Here is a 20,883-nt window from a genome sequence, read left to right on the forward strand (position 1 = left end):
GACCACAGAGCGTCTCATGTGAATAACAGGGGTCTTTACCTATATACTGGGGAATTTGGAAGTGCAGACTCCAGGGTAAGTACCACTTCCAGTAGCAACCTAGTTTTCCCAGTAAGTCGAGGCACTGACCGGGATCAACCCTGCTTAGCTTAAGTGGGCAACCAGCCTAGGGTTAAAGGGTGATACGGCCGTGGCATATCTCATTATCATCAGAACAGACTGCAATTATATACTAAAAGAAAAACAAATCAGTGGATTTCATCCAGCTTACAAATTCATCAATAAAACTTCAGAATTTATTAAGGTAAAAATAAGGAGTTTTCTCATCACGAAATCAATCGGGAAACATCATCACCCCCCATCCTCAAAACAAATGTACCATTCATTCCCAGTGAATGTTCACAGTATTGTTAGATTTGCTATTAATCTACATAATCTATCGTGGCCTTGCTCAGACATGTTTTAATAGTTTTAATCATTCTCATTGTTATTTGCGTAAGCTCAAATTTTAGAGATCCTGATCCAGAGATCCTGTTTCTGAACACAAATATAATTTATGGTCCACAATATTGACCTCAATTCAGAAGGGTTACAGGGAAGAACCTGCCGCAGTTAAGTTCAGTTCAGCCAGAAATGTGCCAAACCAACAATGTACATGATAGCATTCGTGCCCTGCTGTGTGCGACGGCTGTAACCTATAGACTTAAGACTCCAAAGCAATAACAAGTATTTACAGACATATCAGCTGGAAAAAGGAGTTGGCACAGTCCATTGACAAAGTAGTAACCACAAGAGATGCATGTTTGTACAGCATATTCACATATACATGAAGACAGGAAAAGATGCGGATTTTCCCTTCCTTCCAACTGAGGAGCTAACAAATAAATTTACCAAAGAAAAAACAAAGAATAACGGGCAAGGCAGCCCACTGAAGGCCAGTCTTAATGAAAGTTTTCCAGCTTGCGTAACCGCAGGGGATTGGAGGGCAAGGCCTGGGCGTTTGGAGTGGATGGCTCTTGTTCTGGAGTGCGGAAGAGAACTCTGCCTCGGTGATTGAACAGGTAGAATGATGGGTGATTTCTCAATGTGTCAAATGTCCTGTTACAACAAAAGAGATACAAGTGAGGTCGATATCATCAGCAGATTTCTGATTCAGCCAGGAGTTCCTAGGGAAATAAATGTGCATGTACTTACTTGTTTTTGAGCTCTGAGGACGCGTCCATGTCTTTAAACTCGCCTGAGATGTGCACGATGCCATAACACGTGATCACAAATGATAACAACGTCTGTAACACTATCTGCAAACACAACACAAGAGAAGCTGACTTGAGGAGGAGAACGACAAATCAATGTGATTTAGTATGAGAAGCGTTTTCTGTTTCGCAACTTACATCTATTGGTAATGTTTCGTTCTCCTTTTCTGTCAGTCTCATGTAGGATCGGTCTGGAAGAAAGAAACAAAGAGGTGTGACTGATAGCAAAACAGCAGCATAGCACCGTTGTAGCAAGTAGCATGATACCAACATTCATATACATTACTGGATATAAAGTCGGTTTTATATTCGGATATTCAGACATTCTTCTAAATAAAACATTTTCAGAAGTTTTTTTTTTGCAAATTCTAAAAAGAGAAATCATATTAGCAGGAAATGACTATCAAAGTGCAACATTGTTCACAGTGAATTAGATAGTGTTAATGTTGTTTATAAGTCATACTTGCATGCTAATTCCGATCGAATATTCAAAGTAACATGGTAAACAATGTAGAGACTGCTAATAAACGAATGTGCAATATAAAACCAATTTCACCTCTATCATTTATGGTACAGCCTGTTATATAATAGTAATGTGGACTGTTAAATAATGGTACTTATTTATCTTGTAAAACAGACCAGTGTAAACAACAAACATGCTTCATTATGAATGCCAGGCTAGTAATTGGAGATTTTACTTTGTAAGGCAGTCTCTAAAAAATGATATCGTTTCAATTATGTTACTTTTTATTGTGTTTTAAAAGATAATAAGACAGATAATTGTCAATTCTACGGGTCAGATACGCACAGATAAGACGAGTCTCTGTTCAATGAGTCGAGCAATGAGCCGAGCTATCGTGAACGTACAGAAACTGTCAAAGATTCAAAAACAATCGACTCAAATGAATCAATCGGACATCACCACGGCAAAAATAGCAGATGAAGCATTATTTGGAAAGAAAACAAATGCCGGTTGGGAGTTACTTGTGAATTAATGATACCTCACAAGAAATGTTAACAAACACGCTGTCTTTGTGGGTGTAGTTTGAATATGGTAATGTAACATAGCAAAGAGAATCAGGATACAATCTGAAATACAATTCATACTGCGTAACGTAATATTAAACGCATCGACAAACATTGGCACGATCTGATCGTTCACAAGTCTCAATCCGACAGACATGATCAGTGGTTTAAGCTAGAAGAGAACTTCTTTAGCGTTCATTGTGCTGTTATAAAGGTTGTGTCTCACAACCTAGCGAGCTGCCTACCTAGACAGCATTTTCGGGCAGACTACACGAGTGCGAGCGCACTCCAAAATGCTGTCTAGATAGTGAGCTCTGCAGTTTGAGTGCAGCTGGAGCTGTCATGAGCTCTGCAGAGAGAGAGAGAGAGAGAGGCCGCATCGCCGCCAGAGCACAATCAGCCCCGGCTACTCAGCAACAGAACAGTCTGTCCTCAACCTCCAGTTTCTGGATCAACAATACTTACGCTGTGCCGCTGAAAAAGCCGCGTGTGCCAAGGCGAATAGTCCTATACCGACAACACCTTTCCAGAAGGACGAGGCCATTTTCACTCGAGCACAACCGATCGAGCCAGTGGCGAGGCGCGTGAAGCACTCGTCAATGAGCGCTGCGTCATCACCGCCGCCGCACTAATCGCACTTCCGGTGGCCCACTGCCGCTTTAAAACGCAATTAAACCTGATTTAAACAGAACGCAGAAATAACTAACTGTGTAGACTTTCCAAGATGAATTTAACTGTTTTACAATAAAATATAATGTTAAAAAAGTCATGTTTCATGTGCTAATACAAACATTTATTTCCCCTTCAGTTTGAAACATGCAGTTTGTAGTTTCTAAAAAAAAATAACGTATAATATATTTGATTTCAGCTATGATTTAAACAACACAATAAAAAACTAAATAAAACACTCTTGTTTTAGTGTAAATTAAATAATACACTCCCATAGTTTTTATAAATATTTTGGATTTGTTTTTATGGTTTTTTATTACGTTTTTATGTATTTTTTTGCGTTCTATAACGGTAATTTTTTCACTTTTTTAAATTGCCATTTATATTTAATTGTGTTTTAGTTCAGTTTTAGTTTTATATTGATTTCAAAATGATATTTTGTTTTGCGTAAACTTTGACAGCAAATTCGACGTTTCCAGCTTTCATTTTTCACATTTTTTTAATATTAAGTATTTGTTGTATATTAAACAAGTTGTCTTTCTTATAAAAAACTAAAAATGAATTTTAATTTTGTTCGACAACAGTGACGATGCAGATAAATGTTAAACTTCTGCGCACCGTTTGTCCACCGATGACCGGCACGAACACATTTTGCTACGTTTTCACGTGACGTCAGTTCAGTGGGCGGGGCGTCGTCGCGAATCAGGAACAATCTCCAAGAGCCTATGCTGGTATCGGCTAAAGCCCCAGCCGATGTACAGCGATCGTAAACATCGCGCCTTCACCTTCTTACACCTTTACACCCAAAAGAAATGCAAACATGGGCTCTACAAGTGAAATGAAGGCAGTCGCGATGCGTGTCTGGAGAAGACTGCCCGTACATGTGTTTGTTTTGGCGAGTTCCCTCTGCCTGTGCCAGTGCGGAGCTGAAGAAGACAGCGCGATGGAGAATATCGTGACAGAGAAGAAAGCTGAAGAAAGCCACAGACAGGACAGCGCCGACCTTCTCATCTTCATCATGCTCCTCACCCTCACCATCCTCACCATATGGCTGTTCAAGCACCGCCGCTTCAGGTTTCTGCACGAGACTGGACTGGCGATGATATACGGTGAGAGGAAAGGCGTGATCGTCTGCATCTCTGCCCGCTCATTTGATGAAGTGTGCCGTGAACAGCGTCTTTTCCTATATAATAGCAACAGCTGCATGAGATCTGGTAGTTTTGGAGTACATCATGCTTGATTATGACTGTCCAAAGGGTAGTTTAGACACTGGAAAACAGGGCCTGTGTGCACAGTGTTGCTGTCCAGCAGGAGTTAATCTGCCTCACTGCTTTACCTGCGTATACTGGGCTGGTTAGTAAACAATGCGGCTAATTTAAATGGTGTCAAATTTTGAAGCTTTTAAAAGTTCCAAGACATGTGTAAAATCATATGAGTCTAAAGGGTTTCCACATGAAATTGAAATAAAGTTGGTTTTATTTTCGGAAATTCAGACTTTTTCCTTAATTATTTGATTTCAGAAAAGTATTATTTGCAAATTCTGAATAGTAAAATAATTTTATCAGCCAATGACTATAAAACTAAAACTTTTTATTTACAATGAATTAACCCCATCAAAGCTGAATTATTGCCCAGATCAGTATATTAGATACTTGAATATATGTTCCTAAGACTCTCATAAATGCCATTTCAACCAGGTCAATACCGTTGTACTGCTAAAACAATATAACAATGTGAAATTAAAAATAAAATAATTAATACAGATTGTTAGACACATTATTAGAACTTAGTTCATTATAACAGACAGGCATATTTAATGTCTAAACTCACTGTACATTATACTGAACAGATATATTTAACATTTAAACCAATTAAATATGGATTTTTAATTGGATGATGAAAGTCCAACATAAAGGACATCAGGCTCTAAATTTGGTAAAATGCTCTGGAGGGCAGCACAGTTGCGCAGTGGGTAGCACAATCGCCTCACAGCAAGAAAGTCACTGGTTTGAGCCCCGGCTGGGTCAGTTGGCATTTCTGTGTGGAGTTTGCATGTTCTCCCAGTGTTTGCGTGGGTTTCCTCCATGTACTCCGGTTTTCCGGTTACCAAAGACGTGTGGTATAGGTGAATCGGGTAAGCTAAAATTGTCCGGAGTGCATGTGAATAAGCTTGTATGGATGTTTCCCAGTGATGGGCATCCGCTGCGTAAAACATATGCTGGAGTAGTTGGCGGTTCATTCCACTGTGGCACCCCAGATTAATAAAGGGACTAAACAGAATGAAAAAAATGCTCTGGAGTGTCCATTGTCATGCACTCAGGGTCTGAAAGAGTTGTGCTAATGTTGTTTTCAAGTCATTCTTACATGCTATTTCAGACCCAATATTGAAATTATTGTGGTAAACAATGAAGGGACTTTGTCATGAGTAGGTCCACACTGAATCTGCGAGCGCAGAAATCCGCAAATTTCTGCAGATTTTTAGCCCATCATTGAGTCAATATGTTTACTTGTGTAAATTTATATTTATTCAGTTTTTAAATTAAGTTCAGTAATATTATTTACCAATATGAAAGTGCTCATTTGATTTATTTACAATACAGATTGTAAAGTAATATTTTCTGTCTTTTGGTAGATATATTATATGATAGACTTGCTTTGTTTATCAAATTAGTGGTTCTAATTGAATTGACTTTGTAAACATTAAATAAAACAAACAAGACATCAGTACATAAGCGCTAATCCGCCTAGTCTGCTTTACTGAGCTGAAGTTGGTTTTATATTCACATTGGTTCATTTTTGAACAATGATAACCTGTGATGAGCTCTCTATGTTGTTTACCATATATGCCAGTTGTAGCTTTAGGACAAAGCCTGTGAGACGGTGAGACCAGCGATCCTTGCATGCATGAAATATTGCACATTATGACAAGTTTTGCTCGCTACACAACTGAAAAGGTGCAATATATAATGCAGTTTTTCGTTCGAAATTGAAGTGTTATAAGTACTAAAAAAATTCTAACGGACGAATGACATGATCTAGTGCAGTGGTTCTTAAACACTTTTCATCAAGTACCACCTCTGAAAAAAATTGTCTTTGCAAGTACCATCATAATGAGCAGTTTTGAAATACAGTAGCGTATTAGGTATAGTAAAGCAGCTTAAGCTCTGTACAGTTCAAAAAAGAAATAACTACTGGTTTATCAGCACCTGGAAATGTTGCCTGGACCTCATAAATATAGGCTCTATGTCATCATATTCATATATAAATCATTTTTGATAATTTCTTTAAATATATGTAGCATGTACATATTACATATTTGATTCATCCGCGTACCACTAGAAGGAAGCCTGCGTACCACTAATGGTACACGTACCACAGTTTGAGAACCACTGATCTAGTGGGTCTCTGTCATCTTTATTGTGTGCATTTTTGATTTCAGGAGGCGTGGCTTGAACGGCAGGGGAGGGACTGTTTCAAAGATATTATCTTAACAGATAGCATTTAGGCTGATCACCCACTGCACACTACAGTACTAGAGAGTAATTAGTATTTTCTTAAAATTAACGTAGTACTTTTATCATGTGACCCCGTCATAACTAAGTCAATTGATTATTTTTTTTTCTTTCTTTAGAAAAGATTTTTTTTTTTAAAGTTTTCATAACCTAAAGGGTTATTTGCAACCAGGCATAAATCATCCCTTAGAAAAATGAATAATTTTATAATGGTTTATTGATCAAGAGATAAAAGGAACCACTGTTTTAATACAATTAAACTATGGTTAGTCTTGTAAAAACATGGCAAATTTTTCGTTGCGATGGAATAACTGCAAGTACCATTTTGGTTAGTTTTCAAAAGTCTTATATATTTTCGTTTTTCAGTTTTAGTTTTGTTTTTGATTGTTCTATGCTTTTGTCATTTTTCCAGATACTTTACCTATTTAGGTTTGATTTAGTTTGACGTCAGCTTTAGTTTTATTTTAGGTTTAGGCAATGTTTGTAATTTGTAAACTTTTTTTTTTCCATTAGATTAAAAATTTCAGAAATGTTTCATTCAAATTTTAATACTTAATATATGATATCTAATATAATCTAATATCTAAGGTGTATATTTTATTTAATTTAGTAATATTTGTAAGGATTCTTTACATTAACTTTTGGTTTATTTTGCAAAGGCAGATGCGTTTCGAGATATGTTGCGATTTGCTCACAGCCGCATCATTTTTGAGCATCACCATTTTGTAATTGTTTTTTTTTTTAGTAATTTCAGCTCCTGTTATGCTGAGAAAGTGCATAGGTAGCCAACTTATACATGACATTGTGTTGTAGAATTGTAAACAAGTAGCTTAATACAAACCTGAAATTTACTGTATCATTGAAAAAAGACAACGCTATATTTCTCTCTCTCTCTCTCTGTCATCAGGGCTGCTTGTGGGTGTTGTCCTGCGTTATGCTATCCATGTGCCCAGCGACATAAACAATGTTACGCTGAGCTGTCATGTCAACGCCAGTCCAGCCACACTTCTGGTCAATGTCAGTGGTAAGTTCTATGAATACACCCTGAAAGGAGAGATTGGTGCCAATAAAGTCAATGACATCCAGGACAACGAGATGCTCCGCAAGGTAAAATATCACATCACAACAGCAGTTTGACCTCCAGCACAGAATCAGATGAGTTAAATAGAAAGCTGCATTTCAAGCACAAATGGTGTGGGGAATTGAGTGTCTATTTGAATATGACTCCTATTTGCATCTGTATTTTTAGGAAGGTAGCCACTAGCCTGTCTGTCCGCTGAATGCCTTTGTGTACTCCCAGATGCTTCAAACAAATTCCTCATTTAACTTTATACCAGTAATTATGTTGGCTTGAGAAAGCCAACATACTGTAATGCTACTTAAACTTATTCTTATTATTATTATTATTCCGGCTTCTGACCAAAAAAAAGCAATCGCTTCTCCTCCCAGGGCTTAGATGCTACAAGCCCCAAATTTGGTCAAAAGCTGCCTACTGCTCATGAGATGGTTGCTGTATGTCCTCATCCTGATAAGATTTGTAGTTTTTTAATTAAAAATTTTTTAATTAAAAAATTGTATCGAGTATTTGGGGCATATAAAAAAGTATACAATCCTCAAATTTGGCCAAAAGATGTGTTTGAAATTACAGATAATTATCATATTTATTTGGTGTAATTATAAATAACAGTTTTCCTATAAATATTTTTTTTATATTAAATTTGTAAAATTCAGACTCAAAGCGTGTCAGTGTCCACGAGATGGCGCCAGAAGACTATTTTTGAGCCCTTTGTAATTTAGTACTGGCCCTTTAAGAGGCGGGGATATCCGGACTGACTGTTTTGAATCTACAGAAATTCGGGCTCATTTCAGACGTGCTTGTTACAACATTTGAAGCTGAAATTGCGACCATTTTGGTCGCATATGCGCCTGAAAATTAATCTATGCGACCTCATAACATATTTGGGCGCATTAGTGCAACTGCTGATAATGGTTGTAGTGCGACCTGTTTTGATTTTTTGTAAAAACGTGCTGAATCGCTCTTCCCTGCCGCTATATTGGTTCATATTAGCTGTCAATCACTCAAGGTATTCCGCTGTCAGATGACAGGGAAGGAGCTTTTATGACCACGGGAAATGCAAACGGCTGAAGAGTAAAAACTTAAAGCACACAGGTTTGAAAACCCCACCTAAAATTGAGGTGTAGATGAGAGAGATCGTGACACGTCACGTGGTGAATAATGATCCACCAGCTGAGATCACTGAAACTGCGGCTCATAACAAAGACCAGTATTGCGCCGATGGTTAGTGCAAGAATCCTGCTCTGCCTGCTCATAAATTGGGTCGGCTGACTCGCCAGCTTTTCCACAAACACAGAAAAATGAAGATCATATCAGACTGAACCTTTAAATTGACACAAACTGAAACCAAAACTTTTAAAGAGTGATAGAAGTGAGACTTTACTTTCTTTCTTTTGTCTATTCTTTTTTGAGGTGTATATTATTTTTTTATTTATTTACTGATGACTGCTTTGCAGCTTTCATCATTGAATTGAATTATTTATTATAATCTTTTGTTTGTTTTGTAGCAGAAATATTATTTATTAAATTGACATGCATATAAAAACAGCAGTACAAAATCAATATTTCTTACTGCAATGCTTCATTTTTGTTTGATGCAAACTATACAATTATTTTATATAAAGTAACAGACATTTTATAGCAGATAACCTACATTCATGCACATTCAAGGCAGTATCATAATGAGAAATGGAATTCATTGTTACTATTATTGTCATTTTCATCATCACTAATATTCTATGGCCTAATTATTAGACATTCATTTTAGAATTATTGCACACAAATATCAATGTCTTCGCAGCATTAGTTAGATAGTTGTTTCTGGTTTTTGTCAGTCCTATTGATGTTGTTTTAAAATACAATAAATCCCTTAAAAAGCAATTTGCAGCGGTGCTCATTCATTTTTGGTGGGTGCTCCTAAATTTTTTCTGGTGCTCCTAAATTTATTTTGGTGCCCCTGAATATTTGAAGTTGGGAGCACCGGTGCTACCAAGTAAAAAAGTTAATTTCGAGCCCTGTATATATATATATATATATATATATATATATATATATATATATATATATATATATATATATATATATATATATATATATATATATATATATTCATACAGTTGATGTCAGAATTATTAGCTCCCCTGTTTATTTTTTCCCCAATTTCTGTTTAATGGAGGGAAGATTGTTTCAGCACATTTCTAAGCATAATAGTTTTAAAAACCTATTTCTAATAACTGATTTATTTTATCTTTGCCATGATGACATTAAATAATGTTTGACTTGATATTTTTCAAGACACTTCTATACAGCTTAAAGTCACATTTAAAGGCTTAACTAGGTTAATAAGGGTAACTAGGCAGGTTCGGGTAATTAGGCAAGTTATTTTATAACGATGGTTTGTTCTGTAGACTATCAAAAAAAAAAATATCTTAAAGGGGATAATAATTGTGTCCCAAAAATGGTTTTTAAATAATTAATAACTGCTTTTATTCTAGCCGAAATAAAACAAATAAGACTTTCTCAAGAAGAAAAAATATTATCAGACATACAGTGAAAATTTCCTTGCTCTGTTAAACACCATTTGGGAAATATTTAAAAAAGGGAAAAAAAAATCAACTGGGGGTTAATAATTCTGACTTCAACAGTGTATATATATATATATATATATATATATATATATATATATATATATATATATATATATATATATATATATATATATATATATATGTGTGTGTGTGTATATATATATATATATATATATATATATATATATATATATATATTAGGGATGTAACGGTATTGTAAATACCGTCATACCGCAATATTAATTTTTTTCGATATTACCGAAGTCGCATGACTCGGTAAAACTATAGGTCTTCTGAGAAAATTTGCTCAGGCGAATGAAGCGAACGGGAGGTAGCGAAAACTACAATACCCATCAGCCCATGCTTGACCATCATCCCTTGCGGTCTGTTGTCGCTACAGATCCAGTAATGCGGAAATGGAGTGTGCTGCTAGAAGCGGGGATGAAAAGAGCTGGAAAACTCTAAAGCAGGTAGCACACCAGAAGCGCCGCTCGGCGCGTACATGACAGATTAAAGTATCGCACACCAGACGCGCACATTCGAATGATATTTAACATGAAACTAATCAGATGGCGCTCTGTGGCGCGGCTGAAAAATGAACTGCGTCCTGAGCCGTCGCCGGGCGCCGCCGACAGCCGCCGACTTGCGGCGCCGGTGTGTGTATCCTGATAGAAACCTATGATTAGAATTCTAAAATACATGGTGCTGCGTGGCGCTGCGCGGCGCGCCGCCGAGCGTCGCTTCTGGTGTGCGACCTGCTTTACACGCACAGTTCAGTCCTGCATTATCTCCGTGTAAGTTCAGACTTCGCAAGTTTGATCAAGGCTGCAGTCTCTTCTTCTCAGTTTGATATGGAAAAGCAGATTATACCGAGGACACGGGTAAATCTTCAAAGGGAACAGTGTACTTTATAACTTCATTCACATCACCCTGGCTTCGTTGTTTCACTTTCTCAACAATAAAATGTAAACATGATTTAAGGAACTGCCTATTTTCATTTTAATATTAGCAACTTAGACAGCAGAAATGTTGAGGCGTCGTGCCGCATATATGAGCGTCATCTTCACTGTGTGCATATTTATAACAAAACGGAGCCGATAACAACTGCCTCCTTTCAATTTCAGTGAAAATACGAAACACAGCCTCTCTTTTGCTGAGTATCAGTTTTAAGAATCGATAATGGCCATTTTAAAAGTATAACATACAATAAGTTTATACATTATAGGAAATAAAGGCGATCAGTCAATATACAGAATGTACGTGGTTACATTAATCATTAACTTATCTTTGCGCTCAGCCAAAACACGTTACCTGAGAACAGTTAGATAAAGACAACAAGATGAATGAAATATCACGTTTAATAAATATAGTGAGATTAGATCCAGCGGGAGATGCTTGATGAGAAGTCCGACTAGCAGAGCTCTCATCTGGGTAGATGGGCTGAGTGTGATTAAATGTTGAATGTGATGAGTTTTCAACAATACTAAATTGAAACTTTATTTTTTTACATGGTTTAATAATTTTTTGTTATTAAAATTGAAGTTCCTGTTTCAAAGCTTACAGATAGATGGCTAATTTGTATGTCATTGACACTTTTTTGGAGTATTTTCATAAGTTTTGTTTTTTCCTGTAAATGATTCAATAAATACCGTACCGTGACATTCATACCGAGGTATTACCGTACCGTGAAATTCTGATACCGTTACATCCCTAATATATATATATATATATACATACACACACACACATTTATGGTTAGGGTTATAAGGATTATTTTTTATCCCCCTTTTATGTTGGCAAAAACATAAGTTTACTTCAGATATTTCTTTCAAAACAGAATATTCTGTACCGCAAAAAAGCCTTCTCCTCACTTGTGATAATGACAATGAAAGCCAAGCTTTTGGCCTATGCTGTAACAAAAAAAAAATAAAATCACCCAGGTGATGACAATTAAATATTACGATTATAACATTGTGTTAGTGGCCAGTGGGGTGGAACAACGTCATTGGTCAGAATTAACCACGTGATGAAGATGGCCTAATATTGTATTTAATGCAATTTTCTTCCTGTAAACTGTATATAACTATATAACTATAACTATATATATAACGCTGCAAATTACTGTAAATTGACTGTACTCTTTATTAACTGCAAAACTGATAAGACTGATTAAATAAAAGACAAATTAACTAAATGCATGTGCTATTGTTTCATTAGTATTTTAATTTAATATTTTTCTTTATATGATATTTATTATAATGTAATTTTGTTCAGATTATAATATATACTATAAATACTAACTATACTATAGTGATCTGCATTAAACAACCTGAACAAATCAGTTCTCTCTCTCTCTCTCTCTCTCTCTCTCTCTCTCTCGATTTGATCAAAAATGTAAATGAGGCCTTCCGATTAACAGTCCAGTGGACCCTAGCAACAGCCTAGAAACCACTCAGAACACCCTAGCAACTACCTAGGAATGCCTTAGCAACATCTTAGCAACCGCCTAGCAACCACTTCTCAACCGCTGTGCTTCCTGCCAACTGCCTTTGAGTCCCCGGCGCAGTCACGTTGGCTTTCTCAAGCCAACATCAAAGTTCGTCAACGAACTTTAGGTTCTAGTTTAATTTTGGCACACATACTCCCACATACCAATTCAGCGCCTGACAGAAGTAATCTGTGGTTGGTTGTTTGTTCTCTAAATTGTAATTCTCTGTTAAATCAGTCCTGTGATGATTGAACTTGAATGCTTCTCTTAGCTGAAACATCAGTTGAAGAATTGCATGGTGCGTTTTTGTTGTTGTTGTTTCAATTCATTTACATAGACAGTCACTTATTAGGCTGGCTTGTGTAGCAAGCCAGACTACTGTTATCCTATTAAACTTATTATTATTAGGCTGGCTTGTGTAGCAAGCCAGACTACTGTTATCCTATTAAACTTATTATTATTTTTCTATATTATTATTCTTCTTCTGAGACTAAAAATTAAACTCTATCTCCTCCTAGGCCATTCAAGCTATGACCATCAAACTTGGGTCAGACCTCCGAACTATTCTGACTCGAGTTGCTATATCTTTTCCGACTGATCCGACTTTCGGTTTTCCGAAAAACGTCCCGGGACCGTCGGAAAAATCCCATAGACGTAACATTGGATCAAACTTTGTGACCTCATAACTCTGCATCAGACTGTCACACAGACTTCTAACTGGACTCATTTAACTCAGACTATCAAACTGCCGATGACTGATCACCTTTAAACTTTCTGGCCACGCCCTAGCAACCACTTTTGGACCCTAGAAACCGTCCCATAGACTTCCATTGCAAAAGACTCTCATTGACTTTACATTGGATCAAACTTTGTGAGCTCATAACTCTGCATCAAACTGTCCTACAGACTAATGGCTGAGCTCATTTAACTCAGTCTAGCCAGCAGCCAATTACTGATGGCCTTTTAACTTTCTAGCCACACCCTAACAACCAAATACTGCACCCTAGCAACTGTCCAATAGACTGCCATTAAAGAGGTTCAGACTGATATTGTCATGCTGCAGTGTGATAGAGACATGGGGGTTGTTTTTAACTGTTCATACTGGCAAGAAGCTTTGATACATCATCAGTCTAAGCTGTCAATCAACTCCATAGCAACAAAACAGACTAACCTAGCAACGATATAACAGCAGCTATATCTCAGCATCAGAACATCGTAGAGAGGCGGGGGTTGGCTTGTTTGACTCATGCTCGCACTCCATCTATCTATCTATCTATCTATCTATCTATCTATCTATCTATCTATCTATCTATCTATCTATATCTATCTATCTATCTATCTATCTATCTATCTATCTATCTATCTATCTATCTATCTATCTATCTACCTCTTTCTATCTATCTATCTATCTATCTATCTATCTATCTATCTATCTATCTATCTATCTATCTATCTATCTATCTATCTATCTATCTATCTACCTCTTTCTATCTATCTATCTATCTATCTATCTATCTATCTATCTATCTATCTATCTATCTATCTATCTATCTATCTATCTATCTATCTATCATGCTAACAACATGCTAATTCATGCTAGAATCATGCTAGTTACATGCTAATTCATACTAGAATCATGCTAACAACATGCTAATTCATGCTAGAATCATGCTAGTCACATGCTAATTCATGCTACAATCATGCTAGTAACATGCTAATTCATGTTAGAATCATGCTAACAACATGCTAATTTGTGCTAGAATCATGCTAACAACATGCTAATTCATGCTAGAATCATGCTAGTAACATGCTAATTCATGCTAGAATCATGCTAGTAACATACTAATTCATGCTAGAATCATGCTAACAACATGCTAATTCATGCTAGAATCATGCTAGTAACATGCTAATTCATGCTAGAATCATGCTAACAACATGCTAATTCATGCTAGAATCGTGCTAATTCATGCTAAAATCATGCTAGTAACATGCTAATTCATGTTAAAATCATGCTAGGTACATGCTAATTCATGCTAGAATCATGCTAGTAACATGCTAATTCATGCTAGAATCGTGCTAGTAACATGCTAATTCATACTAGAATCATGCTAGTAACATGCTAATTCATGCTAGAATTATGTTAACAACATGCTAATTCATGCTAGAATCATGCTAGTAACATGCTAATTCATGCTAGAATCATGCTAACAACATGCTAAATCATGCTAGAATCATGCTAACAACATGCTAATTCATGCTAGAATCATGCTAACATGCTAATTCATGCTAGAATCATGCTAACAACATCTATCTGTCTTTCTGTCTATCTGTCTATCTATCTATCTATCTATCTATCTATCTATCTATCTATCTTTTCATACTTTTTAAAACTGTTTAAATAAACTACTACCGTCAGGCTTTCACAAGCCAGCCTCAAAGTTTGTTCTCAAACTTTAAGAATCTAGTTATTCTATATTATTATTCTTCTTCTGAGACTAAAAATTAAACTCTATCTCGTCCTAGGCCTTTCAAGCTATGACCATCAAACTTGGGTCAGACCTCCGAACTATTCTGACTCGAGTTGCTATATCTTTTCCGACTGATCCGACTTTCGGTTTTCCGAAAAACGTCCCGGGACCGTCGGAAAAATCCCATAGACGTAACATTGGATCAAACTTTGCGACCTCATAACTCCGCGTCAGAATGTCACACAGACTTCTAACTAGGCTCATTTAATTCAGACCATCAATCTGCCAATGACTGATCACCTTTAAACTTTCTGGCCACGCCCTAGCAACCACTTTTGGACCCTAGAAACCGTCCCATAGACTTCCATTGCAAAAGACTCTCATTGACTTTACATTGGATCAAACTTTGTGAGCTCATAACTCTGCATCAAACTGTCCTACAGACTAATGGCTGAGCTCATTTAACTCAGTCTAGCCAGCAGCCAATCACTGATGGCCTTTTAACTTTCTAGCCACACCCTAACAACCAGATACTGCACCCTAGCAACTGTCCCATAGACTGCCATTAAAGAGGTTCAGACTGATATTGTCATGCTGCAGTGTGATAGAGACATGGGGGTTGTTTTTAACTGTTCATACTGGCAAGAAGCTTGTATACATCATCAGTCTTAGCTGTCAATCAACTCCATAGCAACAAAACAGACTAACCTAGCAACGATATGACACCAGCTATATCTCAGCATCAGAACATCGTAGAGAGGCGGGGGTTGGCTTGTTTGACTCATGCTCATACACCATCTATCTATCTATCTATCTATCTATCTATCTATCTATCTATCTATCTATCTATCTATCTATCTATCTATCTACATCTTTCTATCTATCTATCTATCTATCTATCTATCTATCTATCTATATATCTATCTATCTACATCTATCTATCTATCTATCTACATCTTTCTATCTATCTATCTATCTATCTATCTATCTATCTATCTATCTATCTATCTATCTATCTATCTGTCTGTCTAACTGTCTGTCTGTCTGTATCCATCTTTCTATCTATCTATCTATCTATCTATCTATCTATCTATCTATCTATCTATCTATCTATCTATCTATCTATCTATCTATCTATCTATCTATCTATCTATCTATCTATCATGCTAACAATATGCTAATTCATGCTAGAAACATGCTAGTTACATGCTAATTTATACTAGAATCATGCTAACAACATGCTAATTCATGCTAGTATCATGCTATTCACATGCTAATTCATGCTAGAATCATGCTAGTAACATTCAAATTGATGTTAGAATCATGCTAACAACATGCTAATTCATGCTAGAATCATGCTAGTTACATGCTAATTCATGCTAGAATCATGCTAACAACATGCTAATTCATGCTAGAATCATGCTAGTAACATGCTAATTCATGCTTGAATCATGCTAACAACATGCTAATTCATGCTAGAATCATGCTAGTAACATGCTAATTCATGCTAGAATAGTACTAGTAACATGCTAATTTATGCTAGAATCATGCTAGTAACATGCTAATTCATGCTAAAATCATGCTAGTAACATGCTAATTCATGCTAGAATCATGCTAACAACATGCTAATTCATGCTAGAATCATGCTAGTAGCATGCTAATTCATGCTAGAATCATGCTAACAACATGCTAATTTATGCTAGAATCATGCTAGTAACATGCTAATTCATGCTAAAATCATGCTAGTAACATGCTAATTCATGCTAGAATCATGCTAACAACATGCTAATTCATGCTAGAATCATGCTAGTAACATGCTAATTCATGCTAGAATTATGCTAACAACATGCTAATTCATGCTAGAATCATGCTAGTAACATGCTAATTCATGCTAGAATAATGCTAGTAACATGCTAATTTATGCTAGAATCATGCTAGTAACATGCTAATTCATGCTAGAATAATGCTAGTAACATGCTAATTTATGCTAGAATCATGCTAGTAACATGCTAATTCATGCTAGAATCATGCTAACAACATGCTAATTTATGCTAGAATCATGCTAGTAACATGCTAATTCATGCTAAAATCATGCTAGTAACATGCTAATTCATGCTAGAATCATGCTAACAACATGCTAATTCATGCTAGAATCATGCTAGTAACATGCTAATTCATGCTAGAATTATGCTAACAACATGCTAATTCATGCTAGAATCATGCTAGTAACATGCTAATTCATGCTAGAATAATGCTAGTAACATGCTAATTTATGCTAGAATCATGCTAGTAACATGCTAATTCATGCTAGAATCATGCTAACAACATGCTAATTCATGCTAGAATCATGCTAGTAACATGCTAATTCATGCTAGAATCATGCTAACAACATGCTAATTCATGCTAGAATCATGCTAGTAACATGCTAATTCATGCTAGAATAATGCTAGTAACATGCTAATTTATGCTAGAATCATACTAGTAACATGCTAATTCATGCTAAAATCATGCTAGTAACATGCTAATTCATGCTAGAATCATTCTAACAACTTGCTAATTCATGCTAGAATCATGCTAACAAGATGCTGATTCATGCTAGAATCATGCTAGTAGCATGCTAATTCATGCTAGAATCATGCTAACAACATGTTAATTCATGCTAGAATCATGCTAGTAACATGCTAATTAATGCTAGAATCGTGCTAACAACATGCTAATTCATGCTAGAATCATGCTAGTAGCATGCTAATTCATGCTAGAATCATGCTAACAACATGCTAATTCATGCTAGAATCATGCTAATTCATGCTAAAATCATGCTAGTAACATGCTAATTTACGCTAAAATCATGCTAGTAACATGCTAATTCATGCTAGAATCATGTTAAAAACATGCTAATTCATGCTAGAACCATGCTAATAACATGCTAATCTATCTATCTATCTATCTATCTATCTATCTATCTATCTATCTATCTATCTATCTATCTATCTATCTATCTATCTATCTATCTATCTATCTTTTCATAGTTTTAAAAACTGTTTAAACTAAATAAACTATTACCGTCAGGCTTTCACAAGCCAGCCTCAAAGTTTGTTCTCAAACTTTAAGAATCTAGTTTAACTTATTTTAATCAAATAATTTAGAAAAGGTGGTTTTCAAAGGTGCAGTATGTAAGTTTGAGACCCAGTGGTTGAACTTGTTATTGCACTCCTAGATCAAAATATATTTTCACTCAGCTCCTCCTCTGATGAGTCCATGCAAGCTAAGGTTGCCAGATTGGGTGTGCCTGACTATCGAGCCTAAAGACTGATTTAAGGCAGATAGAAAATTATTTATTTAAAGGAGTTTTTGTTCTAACAAACACCTGAAATGTATATTTTAGAAATGGCTACTGTTTCTCACAGGTGAGTAACAGAATAAACTGATCACCTCAGGTACACCTCATGTGCTTTACTCAGTGTTAAAGGCCAATAATGCAAGTTTGAATGCCATTTTACATGACATTTATTGCCATACTACAGATCTTGAAAATAAAATGAACCATTTGAAATTGAACTTTAGAACTGTGACTCACTGTGCAAGCCAACACATATCAGTGATTCATTGTCTACATTTAATAACTTTAAAGAGGCCTAATATGTATTAATTATATTGAAAATCTTACCATTTCATTGGAATGCAGTAAGTGCACTATTGTGTTCTTCTGAATGGCTGAATTTAAATGTCGTGTTTCGTCTGGTGCAAACAGCTAAATTGCTTATCACTGCAAATCTCGTCATGTAGCGTGTTGTTAGGACACAAGGTTACAATGTACCCTAATGTTTATGTTTGTAATATTTATATTAATTGCTAATTAATAACTAACTCATGTAGAATTCTGAACTTAACTCACATTTTCACGTGATTCACATTTTCAAACAAAATATCTTTAGCATTGTTATTTCAGATAAACAAGAATGCAAAAAACTTACATACAGCACCTTTAAAGGAATACACAGGTGTGGAAAAAAATTGAGGCCATCTGAAAATTCACATTTATTTCTGGGATCATGATTTATAGTTGTATGTATATTGGTGTATTGTTTTTTTTTAATCCTGTAAACTACTGACGAATTTTCTTCAAAATTTCAAATAGAAATGTTGTCATTTAGAGAAATTTAGACAACATGTTACCAATCTTTTGACTTTGGAAGAGTTATAACCCTTGTTTTTAACCACAACAAATGAAAACATCTGTTATACATATGTCCTATTGGTCTCCTAATTTTTCTCCTAATATAGAGCTGTTCAGTGGTTTGGAGTCAGTGCTTTTGAATAGCTGTGTATTGATTTCTCATTATTCTAATACATGTAAATGAAAGTCTACCTTTCTTATTGCATTTCAGGTGACCTTTGACCCTGAGGTCTTTTTCAATATTCTCTTGCCTCCCATCATTTTTCATGCTGGCTACAGTTTAAAACGAGTAAGGCTTTTCCCTTTTTAATAAATTATACATTTCAGATGTTGTGTGCACAAGTTGATGTAGCTCATATCAAAGCCAAATCAGAGGTCATTATTCATTAGAATTGTTTTGTGTCTGTTTCGTGTTTCAGAGACATTTCTTCAGAAATCTGGGCTCTATTCTTGCCTATGCGTTTGTGGGAACCGTTGTGTCGTGTTTCATCATTGGGTTAGTGTGTACACGTGGTCTTTTTTTTTTTTCAAGTGGTTGCTCCAGAACTGAGAGTGAGATTTTTAGTCTTGTGCGGTTTGTTTTTCAGGGCGTTAATGTATGGTTGTGTGATGCTGATGAAGAAAATTGGTCATCTGCAAGACGACTTCTTCTTCACTGATTGCCTTTTCTTTGGTGCAATTGTCTCAGCCACTGATCCAGGTATTACAGTCCTTACAGCAGAGCCTAAATGTGTTTCTGAGTAGATTCTCAAATTTTCAAAATACTTAAAATGTTAAAAACTGAACTCAGAAACGATTCACAAGAGAGTAATGATGCAATTTAAAAATCTCTGAATTAATTTCTCAAATGATTTTTTTGCCACAGCTTTATTTCTGGTTGTATTAAGCTGTATTATTCAAACACATTTGTTTTTTTTTTAAATATTGATTTAGTGACTTTAAATAGTTTTTGTGGGCATTTACACTTTTAAATTTTGCATTTTGTCCATTCATTTAAAGGTTAACAGTGTTTTGTGAGCCTGAAAACAACATTTTTAAAATGCCCTGAATAGTTTTTGAAGACATTTATTGTCTCCATGTACACTAAAATAAGGAAAATTTTGTGAAGACTGTTCAGCCCATAGGTGTGTACTTAAGTACTTAACTAGTCAGCTGGTGTCCCAAAGTTTAAGTTTCGTGAACTCATACTTATCAGTTTTTATCACATAAAGCTGTGGGATCAATAGATCATGACACCACGGCTTGACCTTGTGACTAAATTAAACATAAAATTTAATCTGCAGCATTGTGGTAAAGTGGAGTAGATTCACTGTTTGGATTGTTATTTAATCACAATGGCTATTGCAAACAATTATGAATGAAACTAAGCAAATCATTTTGGATTTTGACCACCATTGAAAAGAAGTTACTTTTATTGATACTGTAACTAAATTAAGTGCAGAAACAAGAAACATTGGAGGGGATTACTCTAGGGCTGCATGATGTTGGACAAAAAACAGACATAGGGATATTTGGAGGGCAGCACAGTGGCTCCCAGCAAGAAGGTCACTGGTTCGAGGCCCAGTTGGACCAGTTGGCATTTCTGTGTGGAGTTTCCATGTTCTGCCCTTGTTCCCATGGGTTTCCT

At 35.8% G+C, this 20,883-nt stretch overlaps 2 protein-coding genes across 2 annotated transcripts in view; one reads left to right on the forward strand and one right to left on the reverse strand.

Annotated features, from left to right (window-relative positions):
* Window positions 1–278: 278 nt before the first annotated feature.
* mmgt1 (membrane magnesium transporter 1) lies at window positions 279–2,877 on the reverse strand. Its single transcript, NM_205599.1, is given in 4 exon segments — window positions 279–1,098; window positions 1,195–1,298; window positions 1,392–1,444; window positions 2,745–2,877. Coding segments are annotated over 4 exon segments (393 nt in total). The 5' UTR covers window positions 2,824–2,877; the 3' UTR covers window positions 279–941.
* A 777-nt stretch (window positions 2,878–3,654) lies between these two features.
* slc9a6a (solute carrier family 9 member A6a) overlaps window positions 3,655–20,883 on the forward strand; it is a 34,387-nt gene continuing 17,158 nt past the window's right edge. Inside the window, 5 exon segments of the mRNA NM_001098256.2 lie at window positions 3,655–4,057; window positions 7,368–7,567; window positions 19,468–19,545; window positions 19,676–19,752; window positions 19,844–19,956. Coding sequence (NP_001091726.2) covers window positions 3,769–4,057; window positions 7,368–7,567; window positions 19,468–19,545; window positions 19,676–19,752; window positions 19,844–19,956 — 757 coding nt within the window. The 5' untranslated portion in view covers window positions 3,655–3,768.

This window comes from Danio rerio, chromosome 14 (assembly GCF_049306965.1).
Source record: "Danio rerio strain Tuebingen ecotype United States chromosome 14, GRCz12tu, whole genome shotgun sequence".
NCBI classification, from domain to species: Eukaryota; Metazoa; Chordata; class Actinopteri; order Cypriniformes; family Danionidae; genus Danio; species Danio rerio.